General features: G+C 44.3%; 3 protein-coding genes across 4 annotated transcripts in view; all 3 read right to left on the bottom strand.

Annotated features, from left to right (window-relative positions):
• Positions 1 to 259: 259 nt before the first annotated feature.
• LOC306786668 (kelch-like protein 11) lies at positions 260 to 4,005 on the bottom strand. Its single transcript, XM_079281507.1, has 2 exons — positions 3,529 to 4,005; positions 260 to 3,343 (listed from the first exon to the last, which is right to left on the bottom strand). The coding sequence occupies exons 1-2, from the start codon at positions 3,990 to 3,992 to the stop codon at positions 1,759 to 1,761; spliced, it is 2,049 nt and encodes a 682-aa protein (XP_079137633.1). The 5' UTR covers positions 3,993 to 4,005; the 3' UTR covers positions 260 to 1,758.
• Positions 4,006 to 5,282: 1,277 nt separating this feature from the next.
• aclya (ATP citrate lyase a) lies at positions 5,283 to 22,764 on the bottom strand. Of its 2 annotated transcripts, none has more exons than XM_079282662.1 (28): positions 22,641 to 22,764; positions 20,199 to 20,374; positions 18,551 to 18,673; positions 17,297 to 17,359; positions 16,996 to 17,186; positions 14,774 to 14,853; positions 14,031 to 14,161; positions 12,849 to 12,967; positions 12,171 to 12,307; positions 12,017 to 12,078; positions 11,810 to 11,927; positions 11,567 to 11,721; positions 10,786 to 10,879; positions 10,039 to 10,180; positions 9,708 to 9,876; positions 9,516 to 9,620; positions 9,224 to 9,420; positions 9,065 to 9,146; positions 8,874 to 8,984; positions 8,639 to 8,766; positions 8,447 to 8,540; positions 8,148 to 8,302; positions 7,903 to 8,053; positions 7,680 to 7,823; positions 7,444 to 7,557; positions 7,261 to 7,343; positions 6,961 to 7,037; positions 5,283 to 6,873 (listed from the first exon to the last, which is right to left on the bottom strand). In XM_079282662.1, exons 2-28 carry the CDS (start codon positions 20,355 to 20,357, stop codon positions 6,779 to 6,781), a joined length of 3,279 nt encoding a protein of 1,092 aa, XP_079138788.1. In that variant the 5' UTR covers positions 20,358 to 20,374; positions 22,641 to 22,764; the 3' UTR covers positions 5,283 to 6,778. The 2 variants fall into 2 exon arrangements, with proteins under 2 accessions (XP_079138788.1, XP_079138789.1); XM_079282663.1 differs by having other exon boundaries at positions 20,199 to 20,369; positions 22,641 to 22,715.
• Positions 22,765 to 24,152: 1,388 nt separating this feature from the next.
• cnp (2'',3''-cyclic nucleotide 3'' phosphodiesterase) overlaps positions 24,153 to 24,643 on the bottom strand; it is a 5,096-nt gene continuing 4,605 nt past the window's right edge. Inside the window, exon 4 of the mRNA XM_079282380.1 lies at positions 24,153 to 24,643. This exon is cut by the window's right edge and continues 964 nt beyond it. The gene's annotated coding sequence lies outside the window, so the exon portion shown is untranslated.

The raw sequence follows: 24,643 nt of genomic DNA, 5'->3' as shown, positions 1-24,643 counted from the left end.
ATGACAGTGCAACCTACCTACATTTGTTACAAGTAGCCATTGGAGGTTGGCATTTTTGTAGCTTCTTATGCATCAAGATTTCTGAGTAGTAACTCCTTGAAGTCCAACAAAGCAATAACACACTGTGTGTGTGCGTGCAACCATTTGACTAACAAAACAACTTTAATTGCAAGTGATGACAAACATTTCTTACATCCAATACAAGGACACAATGTCAGACGATCACATGCAAAGCAAATTACAAAGCTTATTCCACGTAATATCTGCAGCGCTATTTATGTTGGTCATAAAGTGGAAATGAATATCATTTCTTCGCTCCGTAACCTTTATGCTGTAATAGGTGCTGCACATCTGGAATTTCTGAATGTCAGTCACAACACATTCATGTAACAATTTGTTGGCTTTGCCCATCAGTCAGATTCCTTTTCGTCTAATGTCTAAGTCTATTAGGAGGGTCAGAGGAGACCACAGAACAACATAGCAAGTCTCTAATATACACCCATGTGGAAGTTAAGTACAATAACACAAGGATAAAACGAAACATTGCATGTTGGAAACAAGTCCGCGAATGACGACATTTTTTTTTTTTTTTTTCCAAAGATCAAAACTTACGCACTCGGCTAAATCCAAGCCTTTCCAAAATACAATCACCTCGTCTGATATGAAACAAATGAAATAAGCAAAGTCAAAGTGCAACAGCAACTTAAATCCCAACATTTCTTTAAGACTTTAAAAACAATTAAATGTCAAAAAGTGCAGTGTAGAGAAGCTCTGCGAACACAAATCATACACTTTTTGCACTCGCACACATAAATACATTTTCAAAGTATGTTTCTCGAGCGAATGGGAATGTGCACTTGAGCAACAGACTGCCAAAGTGCAAAAGAAAGGAATGATTGCGCCAGAGATCGGACAAATTGAATATTTCAATGTTAGGATAATTTAAAGGAATTATTTTATCATATCACATCTTTTCAACATCACAGTTCTCTGAGAAAGCTTTCAAGTGTTAGACAAGCAACAAAAAATATATTGCAATTTCATATACTGTTGAAGGGAAACTGCAATCTAGTCTACGGGATTTTAAGATGAACAGCCTTTCTGAAATAATTCCTATCTAGTTGTCGAGGCTGCACAGAAACGAGCGCAGCCATTCCAACAGAGCAAATATAATACAAGTTAAGAGTTAAGACATTTGGACGTAAGTTCTACTTGCATGAAGAGATTGTCACAGTGTTAAAATGGAATGAGACGTCATTAAGCGAGTTGAATTGAATGTAGGAATGCAGTTATTAATAATGTCACATATAGCCTCCCTAAGTACAGGCACACAATAAAGGAATGTAAAATATACATCTAAATGTTTACACGTACACCTTTATCCTATGAATGTACAAACAGATAAACAGCATCTCCACCAACATACTTGACAAAAAAAGGGATATTCAGTAGTTGGCTGCTATAGAACACTCTTATTCACATATTTACATTCCCCTCATGCTTCCTCACAGACCACAGGTCAGTGCACACCTGTCCACACATTCCATGGCATTCCACAAATCAGCCATGAACACAACACCGATGGCACAGAGTTCAGTTTAATGAAATCCAGGAGAAGAGCAACACAAGACCCGCTGCAGCAGGTAATGTGGCGGGGGGTGGGGGGGTGAAGAAGGCGTCTGCAATGGACCGGATGCTGGCAGTGTATCCTCGGACAGAGCAGTGCAGTTCCTTCGATCGAGCGAACACCCGACTCGCTCAGCACTCTATCTGAGACTGGAGCTGCCGGCGTAAAGTGAGCGTGCGCCGGTGAAGCTGCTGCATCTGCTGCATGCGATCCCGCTGGCGGGCCAGGTTCTGTGGCATGGGGTAGCGCTGGCAGCCGTACAGGAAGCGATAGGGGATGCGGGCGTGGCAGGCGGTGGCCCGGCAGCGAGGCTGCGGCATGGGCGGCAGCAGCATCCAGCGCTTCCTCTCGGCGCAGTAGCGGTAGGCCTCCTTGCGATACTGCTTGTCCACGTCGTCGCTGTTCTTCCAGCCTCCGATGACGAAGACGTCCTCGTCGAAGTGGCAAATGGCAGCGCCCTCGATGCTGGTCACCTCCGGCGGCAGGCTCTCCAGGATCTCGTCGGAGATGCGCACGCTGATCTTCTGCTTGGCGATCTCCTCGCGCTCCGTGTAGCTCTTGGGGCAGCAGGAGGCCGTGTGGTAGAAGTTAGTAGAGGCCACGGCCATCTGGAAGATGCAATAGTTGTCAATAAGGGGCAGGGAGTCAACGTCCTGCCACTGGCGGCTCTCCGTGTCATAGCGAGTGGTCACCGTCTTCAGTCCATCCTCATTATCTGTATCGACAGGTGTGCGGGCCGTGACGTACACATAGCGGTCCTCCACGCTCACCGCCTTCACGTCTCGCAGGATTTTGGGCGCAGACTCCAGATTGACCCACTTGTCCTGGTCAGGCTCGTATATGCTGACGTCTTTGAAACCCGGACTGAAGTTCCCATGGCCACCGATGCTGTACAGTACATCCTTAATAGAGGTGAGGCCAAAGGAGTGCTTGCGTGTGGTCAGGTTGCTCACCTGCTCCCAGGTGTTGCGGTTGGGATTGTAACGCTCCACCGTCTTGGCAAAGCCCGGTTCCATAGAGCCGGCTACGTAGACGTGGGACTCTGTGGCCGCGATGGCGTGGCCGTCCAGGTGGTTGTGGATGTGCGGCAGGTTGACCCAGCGGTCCTCGTAAATGAAGTAGCCCACGCACTCACTCAGGTAGTCCCCTCCTTCTGACACGCCGCCTACAACCATGATAACGTCCATGTTTTGGCCAAAGCGGGGCTGAAAGGAGGCCATGTGGGACGACCAGAACTCCATATCGGTTGACTTGAGGTTCTCAAAGCGAATAGCGTGGCCCTCCACCGCCTCAGACACCAGCCGGAGGCAGGCCTCGTTGGCGGCCACCAGCTGCTCCGTTTTCACCACCCTGGTCAGGTAGGTGGGCTTGATCTGGGGCAGCCTCAGGAGACGGAACAGCTCCTCGAAGTAGCGGCTTCGCTCCTCCGGGTTCTTCTGCACCCACTTCACCACGGCCTCAAACAGCACCTCCTCAGAATCCACTGTGATCTCGGTGTCGGACAGCCAATCACGCACCAGGTGGAAGGGCAGCGTGTAGAACTCGTCGTCCTGGATAACTTTGTGGAAGTTGCGACGGATCATGTCTGCAGCCCGTAGAGCCAGCTGGTCCAAGGTGTACATGTGGGCTAGACTGTGCACCGCCACACAGTTGGTCAGGCTCAGCTTCTTCTTCAGGAACTCACCACAGAAATCCTTCAGCTGCAGCAGGAGGAATCTAGCATTGAGCAAACAGAGAACATAGAGCATATGATGGACGTCAGTCCTTGCAACAACATGATACCACTCTGTTTGGACTGGTTAGGCCAGGCCTCACATAAACAATACTTTGTTAGGCAACAGGGCAGCCATAGGCTCTCTCTCTGACACACAATCTGAAATGTTACTGTAAACAGAGCGTACCTGTCAGCTAGCTCCAGTACTTCATGTACATTGCAGGTGCTAACTCGTATTTCTCCAGTGTACATGAACTGGATCACACTCTCCACCGTATCCGGGTCTGGCCCCGGTTCCGAGCTCCATTCCTTCATCTCTACCCGACCGGACAACGACTCGGAAAACTGTCCTCCAAGCAAAGGGGGGAAATAATCGGTGGCCGCAGCCAGGACCGACCTGTGGGCTGAAAACTCGCAGCTCTGCACGCTCCCGCTAGCCACCCCGCTGCTGAAGGCCAGCGTCACGTCGCAGAACAAGCCCTGCTTCCTCTGCTCGTTCTGCCGCCGAGACAGCTCCGAGCAGTGGGAGGAGGAGGTGAAGTCCTCGGCCTCCTCCGCGTCCCCGTCTCCGACGAGCGCGCTGGGCGTGCTGGTGCCGCTGCTGCTGCTGCTCCTGGCGGAGTCCTCCGGGTTGGGGGCCGCCGCTGCCATCGTGCTGCCAACGCTGGAGGTGAGCAGTGGTGAGGAATGAAGTAAACTAGTGAAGGAAAGGAGGCGACATACGCAGCCACACCTACATGGAGTCAAAACAGAGGGCGACGGTGAAGCGCGTTTCACATTCGACGCGTCGTATCCATAAACTGTTATCATTTATTTTCATTTAAATAAATGTCTGTTAAAGTGGCATCTATTTGAGTTAAGCAGTCTTCTGTTGATGCATGAGCGTCACGATTTAATAATGTTGTGTTTAGCTCTATTATTTTGTGTTTATAAAATGGAGACAGTTTAATTGAATGAAAGTCTTCAAAAGCTTGACACTTGAAGTCGCTATCCATCTCTGAAGGAGTTAATACAATGGTGACTGACCCTATGACCCATGGATTAAAGTATTGCAATATTTAAACCAACCAGGACTCCATCCATCCATCCATTTTCCTCCGCTTATCCGGGATCGGGTGGCGGTGGCAGCAGGCTGACCCAGACTTCCCTCTCACCGGCTGTTCCAGTTTGCTTTAAAAGTCATCGAAATTACATTTTTTTCAGTTTTAAAAGCAATATTTTAGTGCCAATAGTGAAGTCTGATATCAAACAAAGGGTGAAGTTGAATTTCATGTTAATCCAGGGATATATATGCAACACATAATTGATATTTTACATCGGCTTAACATTCACAGATGAGCTAAAACGTACCTTTTTGTGTCTCAAGTGATTGATTGAGCGTAGTTGATGGAAGTGTTGGAAATAACGAATAAGGAACCAACTTCAGCTCGGTAAACACAGACAGAATTACCGACATGCGCAGTGGCTGAAAGGCGTCGCCTACGTCAGAGGCGGCCGTTCCCACTAAACTGAGCTTAATATATGGTTAGAAACTTGCACTGCAGGCTCAGAGACAGACAGCTTATAAACAGACTTTGAAGAATCACAGTGTTTCAATCACTGCTATATATTTTCTGCGCTGTAATGCCTGTAATAAAGACCCATTAAGTCAGACCGTTTTACTTTAATTCCAATAAGTTATTCTAATTGAGACAAAAGGCCATTAATGGCAGATATTTGAATTGTAATGGCAGAAAAGGCACGTTTTTGTAAAGTGGGTATAAATTCACGTTAAAACAGCTGCAGTCAAAGAGAGAGGATGTGCAACGTTTTAGATCTCAAAAGGGAAAAAAAAAATAAAGTCCTAAACTCAACCCTGACACATGCACTTTGTTAAAATAACTATATGAGCAGAGGTTAAATACATTTAAAAGAAAATGCTGCGCACACACATTATTACATTACGTTAATTACATTTTATTTTACTCAATTACACGGTTGTCAACATACAACAAATCAGTAGAGGCATGTTCAATTCACATCGAAACAATTACAAACAAACATTGCGACAATATTGGTGAGGTTTCTGGTTGTCCAAAGATTTTTTGTTTTGTTTTGTTACAGTCACATTATAGAAGATGACACTGGTGATGGTTGACACATTTTATTTTGGTCCTCATATTTTGGGAAAATGTAATTTTCTTTATTACAAATAAAATTGAAGTTTTGTCCTTCACTCAGTCTTACGAGTAGCAGATTGTCCACATCGAGTTTCTCTCTGTTGAATACAAATATAGCAATCTGAAAGGTGTGTCAAATGTCCCAAGTTGAGACTTAAGCTGTCTGTGTCATATGAATTGGCTTTGTTCAAATGCAAAAAGACTGAGTACGGTAAATAGATGGAGAAATATTGGACATGTAATAACTTTTAAAATCCTACTCTAACAGAGACATTAAACAATCTTAATTAATTAAAAAAAAACATATTTAGACCTAATATATTAATCATGTGAAAACATATGTGATGACATTAAATATAAAACAGCATTTAACTGCTAAAATGCTTTGCTGTCTTGTAGTGCTGATGGACATATTCGAATAATAGTTCAGGCTATTGTAATGGGACTAGTGCATTTATGTCAACAATATCAAGACAGAACAGACCTTAAAAATAGTGAATATGTAATGTTGTCAGAGCTTATTTCTCATAGAAGATTTTACGATAAACACATCCTGGGGCTTGTGGCAAAAATGCCCCAATCCACTAAAGTAACTGGCAATCTCCCAAATTTCCCACCAGCTGAGAGAGAATATTTTCTGTTGAACGAATTGCAGCACCTGCCAGGAATAAGTCATAATGGTCCCTTTTGCCACAGTAAGCAGACTGATGTTTAATTTCTCCCCCCCCCCACTGCCTAAAAAACATTAAAGAAAATCAAAACTATAACATCAATACATCGATACATAAATAAAGCTCTGAGCTACAGTATGTTCTCATATTATAGGCATTATTGCACATGTTCAACCCCTTGTAGCAAGCTCATGATTCTCAAGTGGCACGATGAAGAGAGCTGCACAGAGATGCAGTCGTCTGTGATACATGCTAGGTTAATACAACAATGACATATATATATATATATTGGGGGTAAAGAACAGTACTTCACTGGTGGTCAGTTGAATAATCAACGTTCCCCCCCTTAGCTGTGATTCATCTTCTAATCTCACTCACACCCCGACTTTGTTTCACTCGAGCGTTACAGTTTGGCAGGTTACACTAATATTAAAAGAGCTGCAGCACTGACAGGTTTCTAAAACTAAAAACACTTCTTTTCAACATTTGCAATTTACAAGCTGCATCAATAGTTACATCTTTCCGATATTACGCCACTGCTTCGGGGTAACGGATCACAGGGATTTGGGGATGGAGGGCTGACGCTCTCTGGTTCAATCCCTCCGATTTACATGGACATGTGTTCTGGCAGCACATAGGAGATGTCATCCCAGGGGTGGCGATACAGACCCTGCTTCAGCCTCTTTTGGTCCAGGTAGTGTCCTGAGAAAATATGAAGAAGGACAGCTCGACTGTCAAGCGTTTGCCCATCTTACTGTAGCAGTGTGTCTGTGCACAGAAATCACTCACCAATAAATCCCATGCTGCGCCCCAGGACAAAGATGCCATTCAGAGCTCCAATTTCCACAAACTCATCGGCTTCATCCCTGCGACAGGCACGATGGATAACAAGGATGAGAGTTGTTGAATCGAAACGATAGCTGCCCACAATGTAGGCATAATACTACCTATTTTGTACTTAAACTCAAACATATTGACCATGTGTGAAGTGCAGGCGGACACTTTTAATTTAATGCAATTTCGGCATTTTCTGGTCATTTTTGCCCCGTATAAAGATATTGTAAAAATGTGAAGCATTTATTGGCTCACCTTGTAAAACCACCACAATTCCTGAGCAAGTCCACAAAGGCGACACCAATAAAGCCATCCACATTCAGGATCAAGTTGGGTTTCTAATACGACAAAATCCACACACAGGGAAAAGAAGATCATGCAATTTTAAACAAATGCAGCGCGTCACTATTTAGTAAAGGCTGACCGGATGAATATTACTTTGGAGGTGGTGATCTTCTCCACATCTAAAGCGTAGTCCAGCATCTGGGTGGAGGGGAAGTGCTGCTTCACATAGTCCTTCAAGATCTGGACTCTCATGTCTGGATTGTTAATCTGGCGAAGCACAGACAATTCCCTTTCATTCAAAATCATCCTTCTCCAATCAAACTTGTTGTCCTCCATCTCCAGTACCTTTAAACGATATGTCCACATGCTGAAGGCGCCATTGTACTCACCGACTTGACTCTGTGGCCGATGCCCATGATCAGCTTGCCATCCTTCTTCATCTTGTTGACAAACTCCATGGGCAGCATGCCGCTGTCAAAAGCCTTGCTGAACTGCTTTGCTGCAGCATCCAGAGCACCTCCAAAGCGGTCACCCTGGAAAAAGGACAAACTCTTGCTCATGGTGGTCCGTTGCCCGTCAGTAAATCAAGCACACGAGTCACAGGTGTCTTACGATGGTGAGAAGGCCGGAGGTGAGGCTGGATATGAGATCTTTGCCAGCTCGAGCACACACGATGGTGTTGTGGGCACCGGAAACAGCCGGGCCGTGATCAGCAGTCACCATGAGGCACATCTCAATGAACTGGCAGGCATACCTCGGCAACCTGCACACAAAAGGGGGTAAAGCAAAGATGGTTATCGGGTTGAATTGATTGGTCAAGAGTTTGTTTGTCACAATGACTGCGTTAAGAGGCTGACCTCCTCTGGAACCAGAGAAGCCCCAGAGTTCCTCCGAGGCCTATTTCTGACTTGAAGACCTCAGTGATGGGCATGCCTGCATAGATGAGCTCCTGACCCCTCTCGTCACAGATACTTGTCATGAAGGAAGCAGGCTTACGGATCAGACCTAGCTCCTGCAGGGCAAGAGGAAAAAAAAAGAAAGAAAGTTGAATGCATATATATATCCAGCTTTTTAAAATAGGATTTGTTTCACTTTTGTTTTGCCCTCATCCGATAGATAAAAGCTTGATTCATTCATGTTCAGAGGGCAGACTCACTCGTGCCCAGGAGTAATCCATCGGCACCGTGGGAGGAGGCATCTCTACGGCTGGCTGGATCACTCCTTTGGCAACAAGGTCATCATAAACAGAACTGCATGGATGAAAAAAGACACAGAAGACTGTAAGAGGAGCGCAGGACTCATTCTCAAAACAAATACTGAAGGAATGAATGAGACAATGTGCACTGACGTGATGATCTCTCCCAGCTCATCAAAGCTCTTAGGGACGAAGGCACCAGCCTCCATCAGGGCGTTGTTCTTAGCGACTGCTGTCTCAGAGGCCTGGTTGGCACAGGCTCCTGCATGGCCGAACTGCACCTGAGGGGGAGTGGGGAAGGTACAACACGGGTCAGAAATGTCTTTAAAACGCTTATTCCATCGCGCAATGAACTGTAATGCACAAGACTCTCCATCCGCCCTCTCACCTCTGAGGAGAACATGGTAGCACAGGTACCAATACACCAGCACACCATTGGCTTTGTGATCCTGCCCTGTTTGATGGCCTGGCAGATCTTGTACTCCTCCGTGCCGCCAATCTGTTGACGGCAGAGACAGATTCAGGATGTAGCCAATCAATACCTGTTTAAAAGCTGCAGTGTGTGGATTTATTCCTTACCTCTCCCAGCACAACGATCATCTTTACTCCGGGAGTGTCTTGGTAGCGCAGCACGTGATCAGTAAATACTGAGCCTGGGTATCTGCAGAAAAGACCAATATTATAGGCCGATTCAAACCCACATGCTTACATACTGCAGATAAAAGGACAGTGGCATACCTGTCCCCACCAATGGCGACGCCTTCAAAAACGCCGTCGGTGGTGCGCGAGATTATGTTGTTGAGTTCATTGGACATGCCGCCCGAGCGGGACACGTAGGCCACGCTGCCTGGGCGATAGAGCTTGGAGGCGAGGATGTTATCCAACATGCCTCCCGTGTTCCCGATCTTGAAACAGCCGGGCTTGATTCCTCCAACCTGGTCAAAAAACACAGAGGTTTGTTGGTTTGCTCGGATAAAAGAACGCAGAGTGAAAGTGCGATAATCCCAGCGAGAAGTGAAGCAAGACGAACGGTTGCCGGTCCAATGATTGTAACACCCTTCTCATCTGCGGCCTTGATGATCTTCCTGGTGTGGGCTTCAGGGATTCCCTCAGCAATGATGGCAATGGTGCGAATCTGAATGAAAATGATAGAATGACGTCACTTTACATTTTATTAGCTGCTAAGTACCTTGCAGATGGTGCAGGATCAGGCTGCACTTACCTGTGGGTACTGCATGGTCTCCATGGTGCTGTCAAAGGCTGAGCGCAAAGAGGCAAAGCTGATGAGCACGTCCACATCGGGGTGCTTCTTCATGGCGTCACTCATGTTCTTATACACCGGTATGAGGATCTCTTTATGGCCCCAATAGTACTTCTGTTTGTGGTCTCCACTGAAAGGCATGCCATACAATAAAAACATTTGTCACATGGTGAAAGGACACAGTTGTTTACTGAAGGGATTTTTATTATTTTAAATGTACAGCAATGAGCAGTTACACTGACAGAAGAAGAAAGTAAACACAAACTAAAGCTGGAGGACAGAGCACACTTACGTGAACGGGTAGACCATGGCTGCGACAGAGGGCTCCTCTCTGGAGCAGGTGTAATCAAAGTCCATCATACCCTGCACCGCCCGCGTCTGCATACCCCACACGATGGACTTGGTGTGTTTGCTGAACAGGGTAGTTGGCTTGGCTGTAGGGAAAGAAAAGCAGTTACAGAAAAACATCTAAACACCAGCATTTACATCCAAAAAACCTCCATGGCACTTAGACATTCTACTTGTTTTCTATGAAGTTTATTCAATAAATATTTCACACAAAGCAAAAAGTGACAGGTGCACATGCACAGAATATAAACTGAATTAAGTTAAAAGAAAAATAATAACGCCACTGACATGGAGATGAGGCCTTTCAGGCCATCAATAAGGTGAATAAAAGTAGACTGATAAAGTAGAACCCAGCATGCTTTAGGGGTCTGGGATCACTGATGTTTTACATAATCATAACACAACACAAAATAAAACATTTGGATCTTTAAAATGTTTAGGATTAGGTGTGTATGTGACCAATTACTTATAAGTGCACTCAACTTCCATCTTGGTGAGTTATAACTACAGAGTCACGCTGCTGTCCAAAGGGGGAGCTATAATACCGAAACTCAACCGCGCATGAACGCAAGGCTTCCTTCCTTCCACCTGTCAGGCTGCTCAGCGGTGGAGCCATGCATGGAGACACATCGGAACCTCAGCGTTCAGAGTGCAAAGATTTCACAGTGCAGTTGTGACTGCGTTCTCTCACCGATGGGAGCTCCAGCTTTGGCCTTCTGGGCCGGTGAATCCTCAACTTTGGCTCTGCTTTCAGAGAAAGAAGCAGTTCTGCTGGATGCTGGGGTCTGCAAATGACAAAAAAATAAATAAAACGAGAGATTCATCCATTTTTTATTTTGTTATGCACATTTTAAAAAGTGTGTGTGCTAATGAGGACAGCTCTGTAGAGAACAGATCTCCTTTAACTGTAAAAAGTGGTCCTTGATGAAGCCTGATGAAGGAGCAGGGTAGCCTCAAACACCTGCACACAAGTCACACAGGGAGTCTTTCTGTTCTTGATATTTTTATGAAGTATAACCAGCAGGATTTCAGTTAAGCTTGAGAGTCATTCAATTCTAAAACAAAAGCTTTAACAACAACATAGGATCAAATACATGCCTGTTTGTGCATACTTGCAGGTCCACACACACAAACACACTTTTCTGAAAGCCTACGCACTACACAGTCTTAAAGGATGCCTTGGGGCAGTCGCAGTGAGTCATTGACTGTGATCTCAAGACTGTCTGAGTGAGAGCAGTCCACAATGCTCTGCGATGCCGTTACACAAAAGAGCCATTGGGCTTCTGATAATCCGGTTCACTAAAAAGGCCACGACACCAACTGAAATAGAGTCTGTGGCATGAAAGTCCCCTGCTCACTCCATCGCCAAACTGCACCACGCTATTGGCGGAGCCGACGATGTAAATTCACTGCACAGTGAGGCGACACGACATCGCGACAGCCTACTGGTCTGGGGTCAGTGTGTGTCATACCGATGTGCTGCCGCTGGAGTTGAGAAGGAAGTTGGCAGTGTGGGCAGCAGTAGGAGGCTGGTTGGGGATTGGCCGGTGGCCCAGAGCCATGCCAACGATGGCAGTCATGTGAGTTTCTGTGCCAAAGACGTGGATGGGGATCCCAGTTGTCTTGCCTGAGGAGAGCAGGCACGGGGAAATCAAGTGCGGTACTGGCAGATTAAAAATGCACTCAAGAAGTGTAAAAAGGAATGTACAGCATACCAACTTCTCCCATCACTCTGAGGCCTTCCTGGTAGTTGGGGCCTCCACGGCGGACAAAAATGGTGACCTCGTGCTCCTTCAGTGGCACCTGATAGTCTCTGATGGCTCGAACAATCCCCTAGCAAAGACAAAGGAGTAAGCTCAGTGAATATCTTGATGAAGTAATATCAAGGCTTCTACATAGACAACAAGCCTGCGATACGGTACCTTAAATGTTGCTGCAACATTCGTGAAGTTTGCAATGCTTCCCCCGATGATCAAAACTTTTCCTGGAGAACGTCATGACAGAAACACAACTTTAGAAGAGAAGAAGACCGCTTTGAGTACACACAGAAAGCTCGGTCTGAGCCGTTTGGCCTACCGTCGGGGTGCTTCTCTCTGGTCATCAGAGACAGGATAGTCTTGGCGTAGTCATAGGTCTGCTGTTCGCTCGGCGCTCCCGAATACTCCCCATAATTGGCCAGCTCGTCGACGCCACCCAGGTCACAGATTGTGTCACTACGAGAGTTTTATACGAGTCACCCACACAGAGGAAAAAGGGGCAACAACAGCTGTGTGTCCCCTGTGCTGGGACAGTCAATACTCTAAATAAAATGAGATGATCTGCAACTTAACTTGAGCGCTGAACTTGAGAATGCACTGGGTTCTGAATTCATACTGAACTGTAAACAGACACAAACACTTTGCACGGAGGGAATAATTAGTTATGGCTGATGTGTCTGCATGTCACGCTTTACACCTCCAGCAGACGAGAGTGAGGGAGCTCATTCCTCCAGACTCACTAAAATGCCAAGAATCCAATTAACCAGGCAACTGAACGGGCAGAGTCAGAGCTGCTGCACCATCGGTCTCACTACATACACTGCTAAACCCAATTATGCGTATTGTAATCAATGTAATGAGGATGAAGTCAGGAGACAATTTCAGCAGCCAGAAGAAAACATCCAATTGGACTGTTTCAGATACTTGGCTCATTGCGTCCCATATGTTCAGGCGTTTGGTTTATATGTAGTCCTGCTCTGGCACTGTGACTGGGTACCTGTACACCACAGAGGCTCCTCCTCCTGCCACCATGGTCCAGATCCGGCCTCGCGGGTTGAGCAGCGTCAGTTTGAGGCTAGCGCCACTCTTGGCATCAAGGTCGGCGATGTAGGCCTCCTGCAAACGTTTAAGAAAAGGTCAATCAAGACTTGTGAGACACGTTAAGTGATTGCTACAGAAGTAGGCAGGGTGTGTGTGTGTGTGTGTGTGTGTGTGTGTGTGAGGTTGTAGCCGTAATCAGTGCAGGACTTGCACAAGCGCTTCTTCATTTGGCCAGAATTCATTTCTTGTGCTTGCATTGATTTTAAAGAGCTATTAATTAGAAATATTGCAGAAATATCAAGAGGATGTGATGTGCATCAGTGGTTGTTTGTGACAGTCAGGGCCACAGCTGGTGGCTGAGAGTAAAAAAAGCTCCCAATCAAAGGCACCCGCTGTCCCTCATCTCCACTCTGGTCTCACAGCAGCCCAATTAGAACGGCCCGTCTGGTGCACAGACAGTCCGTCTCAAGCAAGCTCCTACACGCATCAGCCAAAAATGTAAAATAAAAGTCCTGTATACATATTATTGAGCTCTGTCATGCAGGCGATATAGATTACATTGCTCAAAAGTGAACATGGAGGCTTTTAAAAAGACAATAGAATACCTTTAATAGCTCTTTTCTAACAAAAGCATCTCATTACAGTACGGGACATGACGTCAACATACCGAGTCTTTATGCACAGGCCCAGACGACCTTTACCAAAGCTCTGTCTCCGTCTCCAGAAGGAGTCGTGAAGGCTGATTAACAGCTATGTGTTGATACGACCCTTCCTCGTTAATTCACACGGGGCAGCTGGGTCAGGGGCTGCCACAGAGCAGCAGGGGAGAGTTACACCGCCCTTCTTTTGTCTTAATAAAAGGCACTATGTAGATGTCACGGTCATAGTTTAGCCCATTAATATATTGGAAGTAAATCCAAATCGTCTACCCTACATTTAGTGATGATCTAATTTGAAATGATTGAGGTAACTCAGGACTGTTTCTTAAAATATAAGATAATTTGCTCAGTTTACATCAGACTTCACATTCCAAATCAGCTGTTTTTTCCTCCATCTTTGGAGAAGAACACCAGCTATTTGATGCAGACAGATTGAAATGTGACACACTGCTAGCGCCGTCTCTCCAGTGCCCCCTCACCTCAGCATACGCCTCCCTGCCGAAGGGTGGAGGGAACTCCACGTCTCCCCACTTGGCCTTGCAGATATAGTCAGCTGTGGCATCGATCTTTGCTGCCATGTCCAGCACGTAAACGCCATCTTTTGTGACCACTGAGCGAGAGAAAAGAGGAAAAAAAAAATGAATCTATACTCCTACAAGGTTTAAAAACCGCCACCCACTGAGTTTCATTTTGTCAGCCTGGGAGGACCATGCCTCGGGCAGAGGTGACCACAACCTTCCTGCTGTCCCTGCAGGAGGTGGAAGGAAAGTGAAGTTGAGGAGGAGGAGGAGGAGGAGGAGGTATGAAATCAAAGCAGGGAGAGCCGGGCTCAGCAGCCGTGTTACATCCACAGCAACCAGAAGGCACATACTGGTGCCCAATTATTCTATTATAAATACGGGCTGCATTCATCAAACAGGAAGTGCTTCAATTATTTAATAGTTTCCTCCCTCAGTGTTAAAAATGTGCAAGAATAAACTTCTGCCTTTAAGAAGATGTTGGCTTTAGATGTTGGCTTTAAGAAGATGTTTTAGTATGCATTGATGTTTTCATCTCCGATTTCCTTTTGATGTGCCCTAATTTCATAATCTGACAACATATTTATGGACAATATATATATATATATATATATATATATATATATATATATATATATATATGCCATGATGATTGCTTGTTCAGACACAGTACATCGATTGTATTTGAGAAAAAAACAACCGACCCAGCGGATTGATCTCCAGGTAAGTGAAGAACAGGTCCTCGTACAGGTTGAAGAGCCCGACAATGAAGCTGGCCAGGACCCTGCAGAGGGACGACATTCAACTCATTAAACTCTGCAGCGCCACAGCTGGCTGAGGATGTCCCGTTAATCATGTTGTAATGTTAAAAAGGAGTTAGTCACGATGCAGTGGAAATAATTTGTGGGAAAATTGACAGACAGGAAATGTATCTGCAGCTATTTTGATAATGAACGACTCATTTCAATCACTTTTTAAGCAAAAGTGCAAACACTCGCTGTCAGCTTCTTAAATGTGAGTTTATTCTGCTTCTCTCTGGCTTACATTATTGTAAATTTAATATGTTTGAGTTTTGGGCTGTTGTTCGGACAAAACAAGCAATTTCAAGTCGTCATCTTGGAGATAAAACAATTGATGAATCGAGAAAGTCATTTGTAAATGGGTTCGTAGAAAATAATCAGTTGCAGCCCTAAAAGTGTCGGATCACTGTAACTTTAAGAAGAAAGAAAAAAACAAACATAAAATCATTAACTGAATACACAAACAGCCATTTAAAAATCTCCTTGACTTGCTGAATATCCACAGCATTGCAATGCAAAACTGTTAATAACTCATGTACTGCTTTTACAGTTTGCTTTGGAGTTAATCATCTTTAATATTTTTAAGTAAAAGGTAATTCATTCTTAATTCTGTAATACTGGGCGATGCAATAAAACGTCCCCGTACAACCTATGCCTGGTGATTTAAAAACAAAGCACAATCATTGTACATCAACATATAATTATATTACATTTATATCATATTATTTCCACGTAATTCAAACAGTGACAAACTACAGGCAATCTCCCCGACGGGTTGTTACGGCTGAGCTGGACAGGAAACAGTCCACCTGTATATTAGCTGCTGTAGAGGAGGAAAAATCTAATTTGCCTCCTCTGTCACATGTCAAAACAGAGCAGTAAGGAGTGGGGGGTTGCTTGAGGACGAGGAGGAGGTGGGGGGAGGCTGCGTTTTGCTCTCCTGCCGGTCAGTTGTGCAGGCAGCTGGCAGCCTTCGTAACCACGTCAGCCTGTTGTCAGGACTCCGACTGGCCTGTGGGGGGGGGAAACTGTGACCGAACCCCCGAGTGACTCAGCTTCCCACGTCTGCTTCTGATGGGAGGGCAAGAAAAGTGTCCGAGTGCTGCTTTTGTTTTTAATCCAGAGTGTGAAGAGAAGAGTGCACGGGGCGAGGAGGTGAGCTGGGGTTGGCAGAGGGACTTCAATGTCAGCCATGGCGGTGAGTCTGGCCAGCATATGCTGGCACAAGAGGACGTCTGAGCGATGGAGAGGAGGGGCTGGGCCACGCTATCGTACCATCAAAATAAATGGACGTGCTCTGAATCTCACTGTAGGGTAAAAAAAAAAAAAAGCCGGGGGTGGAGGCTGATCGAAGAAAGGCGACGCAAAGGAGAGTTTGTCATTTGTCTAATGGAAACCCTCCTCCTCCTCCTCCTCCTCCTCCTCCTCCTCCTCCCACATTTACTGCCAATATCAAAGTGCTTTCTCTTACTCCATTTATGCGACCCTTTTGTTTTCCTCTTTCAGTTTAATTACATAATGGAAAATTCTCCCCGTTTTGGGTCTTTTTTAGTAGTTTGGAGTAGAGCTATGTAAATACGTTGGTAGTTAAGTATATCTGGAAATCTTTAAGATTGTTTTTGTTTTTAGAGCACAGAGTCACTGCTTTCGAATAAAATACATTTTTATTTGTCATTTGAAAATATGTGTGACATGGAAATCATCGATCTCCTCTAAAGGGCTGGCGCACATAGAAGCTTTGACAATTAACTGCTGACAATAAACACAAACATGCTATAAGACCGGACTTCGGCAGGAGCATCGATGTCAACAAAAGCCAAATATGCACCAGGTGGACACAATACTAGAAACTAAAAAGCTAATTCTATTAAATATTAAGCCTGTGAAATTATATTTTAGTTGGGGATGTTATCACGAAGCTCTTGGTTTAAAATATATCGTTTGATGTCATGAAGTCTTTATTTCTTTTAAAGTAGTAAACTTTACCACAGGACGCAAACAACAAAAACGCACACTATAGCACCAACGTCTACACATACTACACTGATAGTATTTTGTTCAACTCTCATTATTGACACAAAGCTGAAGTTTTGCATGTGCACCACAAAGACTTCCATGTAACTCACACTTTCTTGTCGTTGGGGACGTGAGTCAGCAGCTCCTTCTTCACAGAGTCTTCACTGATCTTTTCATCCACCCCGATGAGCAGCTTCTTCGCCTTGGCATCCACATCTCCCACGTCCACCCCCCCCTCGTGGTCAAACAGCACATAGTCGCCCTCGCGGGCGGCGTAGATGCACACGTAGAACTCCTCTTCCTGAACAATGGGCCGGGAAAATGAGCCATCTTAGTGTCCACTGGTAGTAGTGATGACGTGTAAATAAGGACGTAAGGACTGAGCTGGTAGATGGGTAACGAGAGCTTTACCTGCTTATGGGCGACAAAAGGCTCGATGAGGAAGTTCTTGAGTACACCTTTGGCTTTTCCCACCTGAGGATCATCAACAAAGTAATTATAAGAAGATGAAATGCTGAGTAGACAAAGAAACCGTAAGAAGAAAACCACATTTGGGTTTAAAAACTATAGTGTCTGACTGGTGATCAGATTGTGGGTGTTTCCGTATTGATGCATCAGTCCTCTTCCTGGACTGGTGGGTGGAGGCGACAAAAGGTACATTAAATCAAAAATGATAAAATAAGTTAATTGACATTTTAAGAGAAAAAAGGAGACAGGTTGAGAAGAAGGAGGAAGAAAATGTCATGTATTACTCAGGAAAAGCCCCGCTAACACAGCCCCAGCTCATTTGGTGGGGCTGTCATCGGTCCTCCGTTAAAGGCCAACGGGCACGAAGTAACCAGGGACCGGCTGAGAGCAGCCAGCCGGAGAGAACAGGACAAAAAAAATTAAAAGAGGGCGGAGAGGGAGTTTCCATTTTGAAGTGTGCTGAGCAGAGGTAGAAAAGAAAGAGTCTTGAAGAAAAAAGAAAAAAAGAAAAAAGAAAAAAAACACACACACACACACAAGCGGCTCAGGCCAATTCAGATAAATGAACTGACCTCTATTACCGTCTTATAGAGGAAAAAAGGAAGAAAAGAAAAAGCCCTTCATGTTGTGAATGCACTATAACAACATGCACTATATATATATATATATATATATATATATTCTTAAGAGTAGAATACAGATAACATACAAGCGGAAATACAGCTGCGGCTTCATTTATTTTTATTTACCGCCACCAGCAGCAGCTGACAGTTTCATCTCATCTGTGAGGAGATGCATCTACGCAATCTCAGTGCTGCAACACACACGCTGACGCTCGATGTGCTTTATGAGCCATCCGAGTCCCTCCATGACCGAAGCGCCCTGCTTTATGAGGCGATGCAGCGTCCCAGAGGCACAGCGAGGGATCTGTTGTGCTGCGGTTATATGCTGACTGGATAGATGGACTGACTGGTTTATTCAGCAGCGCTTCAGCTAAACTGATTTACTGCCAGTGGATTGATACTGAACCTCTTTGTGATCTGGGCAGCTGTTTAAGACAACAGGCAAAACACAGTAAAGGGGGTGAAGGAAAGGGCAACAGGAGGAGTGTCTGAATCAAGCTCTGGGTTAATATTGATTGAAGGAGCGTTCGGCGAAGTGCACGCTCTGAAACACAGCAGAGGGTGGATGACGTACCGTCGTCTCTCTCAGGAGGCGGGACTTCAGCCACTCTCTGACGCCGCTCAGGTCCAGGTTGACGCCGACCAGGCCCAGCTTCCCTCGCCTCTTGATCAGCTGGTCGGGCTTCACCACCAGCCTCTGCAGGGGGAAGATGAAGAATGGCAGATTTGAGCAAGATACCTACATTCAGCTTGAACTAAAGGCATCAAACTGACATTTTATTTTTTAAAGCTATTGTATAGAGGGTCGCAGTAAATTGTTATGGTTATGTATTTCGGGTAGATGAATAAAAATATATTTAAGGGAGTAAATCGGGACAAAACAGAGCTATTTTTAGACACGATTTCTATAGCGGCTCTGTTGCATTCGCATCTCTCCTGAATATTTATTTGTTGAAAGCAACAAGCGGCACATAAATGGTAATAAATTCAAAACGTTGTTAAAATGTCAAATTCTGTTGAAGACGTTTCACAAAGACAGATCGCTACTCTTGATTACTTTTCTTTAGATTCAATGGAGCTGAAATGATGATTAGTACATTTATTGTTTTTAAAATCAACACAATTATCTGCAGCAATGTGGAATATCAATTAATCACTTCAGTAATTATTTAAGATACAAAATAATTAGGTGCAACTTATCAAATGTAACCATAACCCAAATGTAATTTTCTATTATATGATAGTAAACGGAGTGTTTTCGGGTATTGGACTATTGTGCGGACAAAACTTACTTTGGCTTTAGGAAGTTGTGATGGGCATTGTTTACCCTTTTTTTTTTTTTTTTTACAAATGGAGATGAAAAAAAATAACTGGCAGATTTAAGGAAAAGGATGTCAGTTGCTAGATCCAACAGACTCTTTACACAAACATCATAAAACAGGGATCCCCCCCCCCACCGACTGAGCACGACTCATCTCTTCTGCAAGACAGATGAAGAGAATAACTTATGACAGTGGACCCATTAGTATCTGGGCGCTCGCCAGGGAGCAAAGAAAGAGGGTCGAGGGTGAACGTGAATGCAATTTCCTAATCAAGTGCACATATCTCCATGTATCTGTCCTCCACATCCTCCTCGTAGATAAATAAAACCTTCAGCAGGGAGGGAGGGAGATACAGGGGGAGAATGTCATCTTATCCTGCGAGATGAGTCACGGCGTAATTCAATTAACTTCTATTACGGCCCATCTATCTGCCAGTGCTTCGCTATGAAGAACAGCGAGAGTCGATTTGAAAGCAAGGCGACGCAACCGTCCTGTAACCTGGAGAGCCGCGTGTGCCAAGAAAACGTTCCCGAGCTCGAACCCCCCCTGACCTACCCGTCGACGGAGCGAGAGGGACAATTTCTGTTCTACCAACTGAGAATGGAAAAGAGATGCGATGTTCTCTTCTGCATCCTCGTTCCATTTCCTCGGAGCTGCTGGATCGCTCTGCTGTCTGAGACGTCAGCTAACAAGCGCCAAGAGAGCACTCTGCTGCCAGCCTAAGTGATTGTCTCCATAAAGAGGAGATCATTTCCCACAGCCTTATGGACCACTGTGCTTTAGGCATTCATGGGCTATACATTTGGGATAATAACGCAAACTCGCTGTTCATTTAGCTTCAGAAAATCTTACGTCTGAATCCGTGTTTTCTTTTTCTCACGGCTGGATCTTCTGCCTCACCTCTGTGAGCAGCCATGGGTGCTCTTTCGCCAGTCGGTCAAAGTCGGTCTCGGCCGTCACGTTGGCATAGAGGAATCTGTTCTGGACAGCTGCCGATGTGCAGATGTGCTTGTAGAGGAACTCCTTGCCCGTCTGCTCAGAGATGGCTTTGGCCGACATGACTGCTTCGGGCTAGACTGGCCAGAGAGGACGAGAAGAGAGGCAGACACAGAGATGTTGAGAGGGGGATGAATACAGAAAAGCAGATGTAAACAGTGGACAGAGACATGAGCACGAGGGATTAGAGGTGTGTTTTTGGTTTTTACTGCTTTCTGAATTCATCCACGATCTCCTTTATGAGTGAGGAAAAACAACATCATGTCAGACATCCTCTGCTGTCAGAACACTCAAGAAACGGTCTCGTAAACCAGGTTAGTTAGACAGCATCCTGATTTGTATTTTCAATGAAATGTATTGACATAATGAAGTTGAACCGCACAGAATTAACAGACTAGAAAATCTGATTACAGATTCAGGCCTTCTGTCCTTTTGTCAGATTACTGAGTACAGCATGACACAGACAGCGAAGCCAGCGCAGCTAAATACAACAGCATTAGCCTCGGTTTGTTTGACCTGCACACTAATGAGGTAATGTGCACTTATTTGCCAAACAATCAGGTTCCACTCTGCACAATCAAGTGTGCAGAGTGTAGTAACCGGACTCTCTCCACCGTCCTGCAACTGCAGCAGTAATCTAGTGACAGACAGTGAATTATTAGCAGAGAAAGACATTTGTTTTTCAGGTCCACGAGTATCAGAATGTACCGGCAGTAAAGTTAACCTCAAGTACTTTATTAGAGCGTCCATAAATCTTAATTACAGAAGAGCGGAGTTATGACCTTTACACTTTTGGCCACAAGCTTCACTGGATGAGGTCATCTCCAACAGGACCAACACACACAGCTCACAGCAGGACGTCAGGGTTTGCCTTTAAAACCAGCATTACTCCATTACATATAGATATTATTATATTCTCTCTTACCTTAGCTACACCCGATATTAGTACGAGACTAAAGCCATTTAAAAAAAAAGGTGAATTCCACCATCCAGACGAGAACTCTCATATAAATCAAAATGTGATAGAAAATCTTTAAAGACATTATCTGTCTTTTTACTGGACAGAGGTTCCTTTGTCTTTTTAGAGGAGAAGACAAATAACATGGAATCATTTTTCTTCAATGATTGGACCAAGATCAGAAAAAAAACTGGGAAATTAACTACGCTGTAATTTAAACATACAATCGCATGGTGTACCCTGATGTTGGACATTTTCACATTAAACTCCATCCTGAAATCTGAGCAGCTTGTTGTTGCTTTCCGATCAGCGAGAATATATTGCACATCTTGCAGAAAAAAAAAAAAGAGTATATTTGATCAAATCTGTTGATTTTTTTTTTTTTTTTTGGGTAATTGAATGCAAAAGTGTTCTGTTGTGGTATTGATACAACAGCTACTGTCACACACACACTGGAACAACTGCAACTCCAACTATTCTCACTGCTTCTACCTCAAATCAAACGTGCATCACTATTGAGAAACATGGCTTATTGAAGCTAAAACACACAGAGGGGGTATTATTGATTACCGCCTCTCCTGAATCAGGGTCACTGTCTGTGGCTCATGCAACCCTCTGAGGGATGCTGCATTTGTCTGTTGTCCGTGGTTCATTAAGCTAAAAGCCCTGACGTCGGCTCAAACAGGACTCCTGCTCCACACTCAGGCCCTGGCAGCCGTTTCTTAAATGGATTAATGGGACTGTCATTCTCCTGATTGATCATCGTTCCTGTCCTGAGTCACCACAGCGCTGCGTCCATTTATCCAAAAAGCGCATGCAGGTTCCATACATCATTTACTTTCTCTGTGAAACTGAAGTGTCAGAGGTATTAAATATCACTGCGTCACATCAGCAGCAACACTGATTCAGATGACGCACAATAAGATCTAAAAAAGAGGCGATGATGGATGACTGGAGGAGGAGGAGGAGGAGGAGGAGGCACAGATCTGGACCAGTGGAACTAAATCAGACAGACAGTGGGGTGAAAAAGATGAAAGTGTGTGCTTCATATTCCCTTAACGTACTAACGTATACAACAAACCCTGCCTGGCTTTGCAAAGTTCATAGATCAAACAGAGATCCACTGATGCCTGAGAAACTACTCAGCAGACTGCTTCATTCATTTATAAACCAGTCAGACAGCTATGTTTTGACAGATATCCAACATTCCAAGAAAACTTTTAGTGATTATAACTAACTTCTTGATAAGCATGATGTGGCAGGTTTGCCGTGGGTTGACAGAGCAGGTCAACTTCTTTTTTGTAAATCAGAATAGACACAGAAAGACACAGAGTTAGGGGAAGAAAGCAAAAAAGTAAATGCATATTTAAAAACAATATTTAATTTACCTTGTGTATTTTCTTCCTTTGACGGTTCTTGAAGTATGTTACGGATGCAAGTGTGAATTTCTCTCGGCAATTTTTGCTTCCCTCTTGCCGTCTGTGGATATCAGAGTTGCCGAGGAGCAGAGCTTCCTGGGAGTTTTGTCTCCATCGCCCATCTGCCGATAGGCTAGGCTGATGTTTCCTCGCTTCTGATTGGTTCATTCCACACCATGCTCTATTGCTGCCTTCAGGGACACTGGGAAATATTGAAACCACGCGGTGGGAGGCACACGAATAAAACAAGTAATTCAAACGGGCAAACAAGCAGTGGTAGAGGCACCATCCAGCTCCTTTACTGAAGTACTAATACATGCACTGCATTACAAATCGTACTCAAGTAATTGTATGTTGAACTGATTTTTATTACAAAAAATATTTTTTCTACATTATATTCATATATAAATCCGATTTAAATATTAGCGTGCTTAGAAGAAATATCGACACGTGCGACTTTTTATTATTATGCGAGTTTCAGGAATTTTTCTAAATATATTGGATCAAACGCACTTTAGTTTCCCACAAACTTCATTGGACAAATTCTAAAAACAAGAAATTCCGGGGAGTACCTGAAGGCACCAATCTCAAAGCGCAAGCGCTCTTTCACCCACGCACCACTCGTGAAGAAAAAAGGGCCGATGTTGATTGGTTGACATCATTCTTTATCTACACAGCTACCAATGAGGGCATCACGTCATCTTGCACATCAAGTCTGACACGCACCATCTCGCACTGTGAGGATAACATTGTGACTGTAGAACAGTTCATGGCCTTTAACCTGTCCTTGACCTAAACAAATAGTTGTTTCAAGGATGCTGTGGAGAGTAAACGTGTCAGTTGCCTTTTTAGTCTTTTACTGTGGAAAAACTATTTCAGTAAATTAGCACTAGTACAAATAATTTGAGGTATGGTATTTAGTAGCAAAGAGATTTCATTAGTGTGTTTGAGGCATGATTAAAACGTTATGGTAGTTTATGAATTATAAATGAACCACTTTAATTAGAATTTAATCAATTGTACACATTAGTGGAAAGTTACTTTGTAGGGTCAGATCCATAACCCGTTGGTGAAATTCACAAGCTACCCGGCAGTGTGTGTGTGTATATATATATACCGATACGTTTTGTAGCATTTTGACTGTGCCAGATTGTTACACAAGGGCAAACTGAAGGGAGACATTGTGCCACAGACTGGATTGCACAATGTTTGAAACCACAGTATTTCAATAGCTGAGCCGAAGCTTACCCAACATACTAGAAGCTAATACAGGTTAAATGTACATATCTCACCACTGATGTGTTTACAGTCTAAGCACTGCACAAAGGATGAGTGCCCTCTGTTGGTTTATACATGCCACTACAGCTGCATGCAGCAAGAGATTGATTATGTGCAGATACACTGAGGTATCAGCATGTGGGATGCTAGACTCCAAGCTGCATCAGCATAATGAACACAGCAAATTGCATTACTGGAGCAAAGCAATGTTCTTTTTTTATTAAGTGTACAAAACAAGTGCAAAAATAGTGATTCATAACAGCTACACAAGAGTAGGAATAGGCCTTCAAAAAATGACAGTCACAGGGGGATACAAATTGAAAAGAAACACATGTGCCGTTCAAAGAGAATAAAAGGGATCAACGGTGCAGTTCTGCGCAGTAGAAAAAGTTGCAAAACATGAAGTTGGGTTCACAGCATTTGATAAGTATTAAGTGCAAGCTGCTGAAACAACTGCAAAATTCATCAGCATTCTCCCTTTCAAACTATGCAAAGATCTTACAAGGAAGGACCTCTATAAATGACACTCATTCTAATACACTTAATCAAATAGATAACTTTGGCCCATATGCTATTGCAACAACTACTTCCTAGGCAGTGCACGAACAGACAGAAATTACTTCTTCTTCAACTAAGCCACAGGAAACGCTAAACTAATTCTGTTGAAGCGGAAGAGGTCCTTTTAGCAGAGCAGA

Source organism: Melanostigma gelatinosum, assembly GCF_949748355.1.
Source record: "Melanostigma gelatinosum genome assembly, chromosome: 13".
Classification (NCBI taxonomy): Eukaryota; Metazoa; Chordata; class Actinopteri; order Perciformes; family Zoarcidae; genus Melanostigma; species Melanostigma gelatinosum.
This window is presented reverse-complemented; position numbering and strand designations above follow the sequence as displayed.